The sequence below is a fragment of the Apodemus sylvaticus genome, chromosome 8 (assembly GCF_947179515.1).
Source record: "Apodemus sylvaticus chromosome 8, mApoSyl1.1, whole genome shotgun sequence".
Taxonomy (NCBI): Eukaryota; Metazoa; Chordata; class Mammalia; order Rodentia; family Muridae; genus Apodemus; species Apodemus sylvaticus.
In genome coordinates, this window is record NC_067479.1 from 58,065,432 (window position 1) to 58,073,292 (window position 7,861).

Genomic DNA, 7,861 nt, shown 5'->3' on the forward strand with positions numbered 1-7,861 from the left:
GCAAACTAATCGAGCCTGAAGTGACCGCCTGATTTGGGAATCATCTCTCATTCACGCTTCAGACGGGAAATTGTTTAGAAGTACCTACTTTCCCGGCGCAGAGTCACAAAGTTAAAGTGGGCCACCTGGAGGAGGCCCTCCAATGGCCTCTTAGCTGGGGCTGTATGTGTGCTGTCTTGGTACCTGTCACCCGTGTGTATTCTAATATGCTTGTTTCTCTTTATTGGTTGGCTTCCCATGTCACTGGGATGGGGCCAAACCATCCACCTGTCTGCTGGTTCCTCATCCCCCACCCGACACAGTGGTGAAACAACGCTTACAGATGTACAACTCTCAGCACCAGTCAGCCCTCAGTTGTATCCGGACAGTGTGGCGGACCGAGGGGTTGGGGGCCTTCTACAGGAGTTACACCACCCAGCTGACCATGAACATCCCCTTCCAATCTATCCACTTCATCACGTATGAGTTTCTGCAGGAGCAAGTCAACCCTCGCCGGGACTACAACCCACAGTCTCACATCATCTCAGGGGGCCTGGCCGGTGCGCTGGCTGCAGCTGCCACCACCCCGCTGGACGTCTGCAAGACCCTCCTCAACACACAGGAGAACATGGCCCTCTCCCTGGCCAACGTCAGTGGCCGGCTGTCAGGCATGGCCAATGCCTTCAGGACGGTGTACCAGCTGAACGGCCTTGCCGGGTACTTCAAAGGTATCCAGGCTCGAGTCATTTACCAGATGCCTTCCACCGCCATCTCCTGGTCCGTTTATGAGTTCTTCAAGTATTTCCTTACGAAGAGGCAGCTGGAGAATCGAACTCTGTACTAAAGGAACGGGCAGTGGGAAGTGGTTCCGGCATCTTTTGTTCCAGCTTCCTCCTCTTGTTCTCACACCCAGGGCTTGTCCTGAAGGGTGCTTGCGCCGGGCCCTTTGTTCCCCGGTGCCTTAGAAAGGGAGGCCCGGCCTCCACTGGCCGGCATGCTGTCTGTGGGGGCATCCGAGGTGGTGGTAGGCGGGAGAAACTTGGGGACGGGGAGAAGCTGCTTTTTCTCCTCCTTCCCCGAGAGGAGTGTAGCTTTTCTGCCTCACTGTGTGGCCTTCTCCCTAGATCTTTAGATCACACTGCAGAAGCAAACAGTGACACAGTAAAGAAAAAGTTTATGTACATAAAAGTACCATTACCCAGTCTGAAATAGGTGGATAATGTTTATCCTTTATTTTTCTACATAGAGATTTTTGAAATTGTGTGTGCTTGTGTGTGTCCATAAATAATATTAGAGTTGGGGGAATGATGGACCTGTTTTTTTTTAAATAAGAGATTTCACTTCTTCCATCATAAGAAGTAAAACAAACAAACAAACAAACAACAACAAAAAACAAGGAAAAAAAAGGCACCAAAGTAATAAATGGCTTTATGTGGCCTGAAATTGTGTGTAGCGTCCCTCCCATGGGAGTTTAACTTGAATGTAAAATAATAAATACAAAGTTTATATTTTGAATTTCTCTTTTCATGGGGAAAAAGGTACGTTGAAAATGAATCAAAATAGTCTATCACTTGGAGTTTTTTTGTTTTTGCTTTTGTTTTGTTTTGTTTTTAAATACAGTCACCCCGTGTGCCTTTCTGTCTTCTCTAAGACTCCCAGGACCAAAAATTGGGTCCTGGGGCACTTTTCTTCCTCTGTGCCCCCCCCCCCCCCCCGTAGAGTCCTTGGCAGCCTGGCTGTCCCAGTAGAATAAGAATGGCTGGCCTTAACCTTCCGTGTGAGTGATGTGACCGTGTGTCCCCCTGGTCAGCTCTTAGCACTGGAAATGCCACCATCTGCCTAGTGGGTCGATGAGACAATTCCTGCCTTTGTCTTAGGACTGATTTCTGTAGCAACCTCCTTCTCGGGCACTTCTGCTAACGTGGTCTGTAAGTTTTTTTATTAGTCCCCTCTTGGCCCATTTCTCCTGCAGCCTAGGGATTTTGGGTCTTTCTAACACTCATCTGTCTGCCTTGTTCCAACTCTAGGACTTTAACATCATAGCGCCTTACTGTACTGAGGGAAGCCCTCCAGCCCGGGACTGAAGCCTGTGGTGACCCTCCGCCCCTCCAGAGCTGCCCAGCAGCCTTCTCTCCGCCTCTGTCGCTTGAGAACATACGTCCTCTCTGCTTTGTTTTCTGAAGTGGGGTCAGATCATCTCAGAGAAAACACAAGCCCAGTCTCCCATCCTCGTGGAGATGACAGGACGGGCTCAGTGTTCCTCTTCCAACTGTCTACGAGTAAGGGAGGACACTTGTGTCTTCATTTCTATGGCCCTGGTCTAATTCAGAAGCCATGGCTAGCATGCTCTCTCACTGGGGAGGCTTAGCCCTCATCCATGAGTTCTTGTGCTGCCTGGGAAGAGATTCGGCTCGTACTTGGAGAATTTTCATCTTGGGTCCACGTACCACCCAGAGCTGGTAGATGTAGATTTTTTGGTTTTGTCCAGCAGCTGTGCAAAGTTACACACTGGTCAGCTGGCTTCCCCCCCCCCCCCGCCCCCCAGAGAGAACCACCTCCCTCAAATACTTCCATGCTCTCCAGGAGGGCTCCTTGGCTGGCTGCAGGTTTCTGTTCTATTGGTGTCCTGGGCTGGCTGGTATCCTATTATCCCTGAAAACATTTTCTATTCTTACCCTGCTAGCCTTGAGTAGAGTTAAATTCTATAAATGGAGAGGGAAGTCAAATTATAGAGTCTAAAGTCAAATTTAAATAAAATCCTAAACTAGTCCCATACCATCCTTTGTACACTGGTGACTAATCTTGCTGCAAAGACAATATTTGTCCTTGGATTTTCTTTACAGTAATCTAATACTGGGGTAGCCCCTTTGGTCAGGATCTTGTAAGGTAGGATCAGGACTCCAGAACTCTCCAGGACGCTTGAAGTCCAGGGGTCTTATCCTGGCTCTCCTCTCCCTCTGCAGGAGGACAGCTTTTTAACCTGCCCATCCCATCCAATCACCCTAAGATTGAGCAAGTGATGTCTCTGCAAAAAAGTTGTTAAAAGTTGGGAAGCAGTCAACATAAGTTCTGTGGAAGTCAGTGCCCCCACCCTTAGCTCCAAAGTTGAAATTGTCCTTGACCCCCCACACATGTGGGATCCAATGCCTGTGTGTGGATTGTAATTTTTGACATTGCAAATTTCTAGATATGGAAATGCTTCCCCTCCCAGTGACCATTTTAGGAGAGCCATAACCTGTCTTAGTCATTGGCATCTTTGCGGTGCCATCCAAGAATGGACCATCCTACCTGGGTACAATCAATGATAATACTTTAGTGCACTTTCTCTCTCTCTCTCTCTCTCTCTCTCTCTCTCTCTCTCTCTCTCTCTCTCTCTCTCTCTGTGTGTGTGTGTGTGTGCAGGCCATGTGACAGCCATTTAATAGATGAGTGTTAATTTATTATAGACAAATATTGATCTTTTAAAAATGGGATGCTCTTAATTCATGACTTTTTAAAGAATTGGATTAAATATAGCTACTTTTATGTGAGCTCTGCTCCACCCTTCTCTCTGTCTCTTGTCTTACAACTATCACCCTCCAGTGTCACCCCAAGGCTATATCTCCAACATACTGCTATGCCATTAAGGTTTTATTTAACTTTATTTAATAGATAATTGTGTCTGTGAATAACAAATGTGCCGCTGCCGGTCGCACAGTGTGTGGGATAAGAGTGGCCCAGTGTTGCTTTCTGAATGTCTTACAATGCCTGTGGTCAAGACTGTGTTTGCCTTTGTGGCCTTTGGGTCTGGGAAGCAGCAGTGTGTTCACTTGTGTGGGTGTCTGTTGTGCTGCTACAGTTGTAACACTGGAGTTGGAGAAAATAAAACATTGATTCTGAAAGCATTGTGGGGTCTTTGTGGGGATGCAGCCAGAACAGCGACCTCCTAGGCTGGGGACTAGCTGAGTTGGAAGCAGATCATCCTGCCAGCAGAGGGCGCTCATGTACATCACACTGTCTAGAGGCTTGCATTGAACATTGATGGCTCCCTCGCCCACATCCCCACCCCAAACCCCTGCACATAACTCAATGGAGAGTCAGTCAGAAACCTCTTACAGAGAAAGTCTTAGCTGACCAGGATCCATATTCCCAAATATCACAGCCAAAGCCAGAGAGTAGAACTTTCCTAAGAGGTACAGGCAAGGAAGACTGAAAGAAAAATGTTTGTTTTGAGAACTTTGGACTCAATCCCCAGAACCAAGGCCAAAGATCTGCTCAGTATGACTGCTGAGCCCCTACCAACAGGTACAAAGTTAGAACAGAGGCTAGCCTGGGATCCAGCCATGGACACAGGTGCCAGGTGGGCAAAGGTGCAGACAGTGCCAGGGAGCAACCATCTGACTAGTCTCCCTTACCCATAGTCGACTCTCAGCTACTCTGTGTCCCTGTGGCTTGTAGCTGCTGCATTTTGGTGTGGGGTGTAGGGTGGGTTCAATGTCTACTCATCCAACCCAGTTGCCCACCTGCCTCAGCCGGCAAACACAGTAACGGTGGTGAGCAGAAGTCGCGCCAGAGCTGTGGGAAGGAAGCCTGAGATGTCCTATCCCCCATAGGCTATGCGGTCTAGTAGAATACAAAGACAGCCAGCTCTGTCGCAGGCCTGTAATGCCAGCTACCTGGGAGGCAGGAGGTGACAAATTCAAGGCCGGCATGGACTGAAGAGTGAGATTAATAAAGCCTCCTTGAGTGGCTTGGTGGGGTGGGCTGTGTGGATGGGAGACCTGGCTCAATGATTCCAAGCACCTGCTGTTCTTACTGAGGACCTGGGTTCAGCTCCCTACACCACAGGTGGCTCACACCCATCTGGAACTTTGTTTAGGGAATCTGATACCTCTGGCCTTTGTGGGTATCTGCACTCTAGTGCGTATAACCCTCCGCACATGTACATAACTGAAAAGAATCTTAAAATCCTGTTTTAAATGTCTAAGGTGGACTAGGGTTAGGCCAAGTGTCCAAGTGCTTACCTAGCATGTGTGAGAGATTCTGGTTCAGTCCCTATCACCTCACTGACACATAGCCACATTGCTTTGTGGGTTTGTCCATAGTAAGCTATAGTGAGCATCTAGCCTGCAGTTTTTAATTCTAAAACAATTTTGTGTATGCGGTGGGGGGGGCAGGTACCTACACATGAGTGCAGGTGCCCATGGAGTTCAGAAGAGACCACTGGGTTCCCCTGAAACTGGAGTTGCAGGCAGTTGTGAGCCGCCCAGTGTGGGTACTGGAGAGCAAACTCAGGTCCCCCGCAGGGGCAGCATGCACTCCTACCCATAGGGCCATCTTTCTAGCCTCTAGGTCGTTTCCTCCTCCTGCTTCTCCTTCCCATCCTCAGGCTCCTCCAACCCCTTCCTTTTCTTCCTTTCCCTCCGCCTCTCCGTCCTCCTCTCCGTCCTCCTCTCCGTCCTCCTCTCCGTCCTCTTCTCCTTCCTCCCCTCCCTCCTCTTCTCCGTCCTCTCCATCCTCTTCTCCCTCCTCCTTCCCCTCCTCTTCTCCCCTTTTCACTGTGATAAAAATCCTGGCTAAAACAGCTCCTAATGAAGGGAAGAGTGTGACTTATGATACAGAGATGCGATCCAACATGTCAGAGAAGGCAAGGGTGTATGAAAGGCTTGCTCACTTCTGAGAGGGAGGGAGAGTCGGAGGGAGCAGAGAGATAAGAAAAGAGCAAGAAACAGAGAGCAGGCAGACCCCTTGGTGCCGTCTCTATCCCCTTCTTACAGGTAGGCTCCACCTCCTAAAGATTCAACAACCTCCCAAGAATGCCACCAGCTGAAGATCATGTGTTTAAGCACTTGTTTGTCGGAGACATTTCATGTTCAACCCAGAACACTGCCTTTGCAAGACATTTGACCCTTAGGTACCAAGTTATGGGGTGATGTTGTCATTGGAGAAACCCATGGCATAGAAGTGACAGGGCAAGTGGGGTTGGTGAGCATCCTCAGTAGTTTGGTGACATAATGAATTTCCTAGAAGGAAGCCTAAGAGGCAGGCAAGGAAGACTGGAACTGAGTGTCAGGGACTGAATCTCTGAACAAAGTTCATAGGCCTTGGGATGTGAGGCTATGGGGCTAGGTGAGAAACACCACGGAAAGGAGGGCCTTACTGAAAGGACCAGCAGGTGGCAGCAGAGGGGCTGAGACCCAGTCATGGCGTAGGCATAGCTACTTGGAGAGGTTCTGCTATCTCCACACTGAGTTGCTGTTTCTGGAGACTATCCTTGGATTGGCCACAGCAGCCACACTCTTGTCCCTGGCCTCGAATCTAAATGTCACAGAGCCAATAGAGATCTCTGAGACTTGAACTTGCCCCCCCTCTCAAGAGAATACCCATCACTTTGTTGAAGAGAATGGCACTCCCTTGCCTACAGTGAAGCACACATAACGCTATGCTTTGACCGTGACTGATTGATGAAGTAGTGCAGTGACCCTTCCCTCCCCTTGATTGCACCAGTGTATAGTCAGGACTGAAATCATGTCCCAAACATGCCTTATATTTAGCCCAGGCTGGCCCCCAACTCATAATCCTCCTGCCTTTGATTCCTGAGTGCTTGAAAAGCTTTTGATTTGAGAGAATTACACATGTGACTGTGGGAATGATTACTACTTCACATTCATGTCCCACATGTTCTGGGTGGGGTGGGGAGTGCAGAAAAGGGATGGAGAAGGGGTGAAGAAATAGGGTGGGAAGAAACAAAACACACTTTGTTCAAAAATATAATGGTATCTAACACCTTATATGTTGACTTAACCATATAATTTAGATATATTTACTTGATGTGTTTGAGAGGATTTTTTTTTTTGCCTGCATGTATGTAAGAACACCAATTGTGTGCCTGGTGCTCTAAGAAATTAGAAGAGAAAGCTAGGCTCCCTAGAACTGGAGTTATGGATGTTTGGGAGCCACTAAGTGGATACTGGGAAAGGAATCTGGGTCTTTGCAAGAACAAATGTTCTTAGCAACTGAGCCATGTCTCAAGTCCCATATACTTATTTTCAAAAATTTTTTTTAATTGACCAGAAGTGCTCATTTGATCAGAATTTCCCATGAAAATGAAATCTACTAATTAAGATTACACATTCTTATTGGAAAGTGGATCAAAATATCCATGATTAAGAAAACACAAAGGACTCACCAGGATATTCTGATGAATTTGTATGGCATTCTAAATATTAATTCTTCTTCCATTAAATGTCTTGAGTTATTCCAACCTCATTATTTCATGTAGACAGCTTATTGGATGATAGCTATTCCTTTACCTCAGGGACAGTACACACTGTTGGTCCTAGTTTTCTTTCTTTCTTTCTTTCTTTTTTCTTTTTTAGATATTTGCTTTATTTACATTTCAAATGGTATCCCTTTTCTGAGTTACCCCTCCAAAAACCCCCTATCCCCTTCCCCTGCTCACCCCCCCCCCCAGATTTCCTGACTTGTATTCCTCTATTTTGGGGAATTGAGCCTTCACAGGACCAATGGCCTCTCCTCTTATTGGTGTCTGAAACGGTCATCTTCTGCTATATATGTAACTGGAGCTCTGGGAGTACTGGTTGATACATATTATTGTTCCTCCTGCAGGGCTGCAAATCTCTTCAGCTTCTTGGGTCCTTTTTCTAGCTGCTCCATTGGGGACACCGTGCTCTTTCTATTGGTTGACTGTGAGCCATGGCTATTTTGATCCACTTTCCAATAAGAATCAAAGCACCCACACTTTGGTCTTCCTTCTTCTTGAGCTTCATATGGCCTGTGAGTTGTATCTTGGGCATTCTGAGCTTGGGGCTAATATCCACTTATCAGCAAGTGCATACCGTGTGTGTTCTTTTGTGATTGGGTTACCTTACTCAGGATGATA

The 7,861-nt window shown here is 47.4% G+C and overlaps 1 protein-coding gene across 3 annotated transcripts in view; it reads left to right on the forward strand.

Moving 5' to 3' along the window:
* The window catches only part of Slc25a37 (solute carrier family 25 member 37), a 42,543-nt gene extending 38,683 nt beyond the window's left edge, over positions 1–3,860 (forward strand). For all 3 annotated transcript variants that reach the window (XM_052191105.1, XM_052191107.1, XM_052191106.1), the window contains one exon: positions 303–3,860. In XM_052191105.1, coding sequence (XP_052047065.1) covers positions 303–823 — 521 coding nt within the window. In that variant the 3' untranslated portion in view covers positions 824–3,860. The remainder of the gene's footprint in view (positions 1–302) is intronic.
* The last annotated feature ends 4,001 nt before the right edge of the window (positions 3,861–7,861 follow it).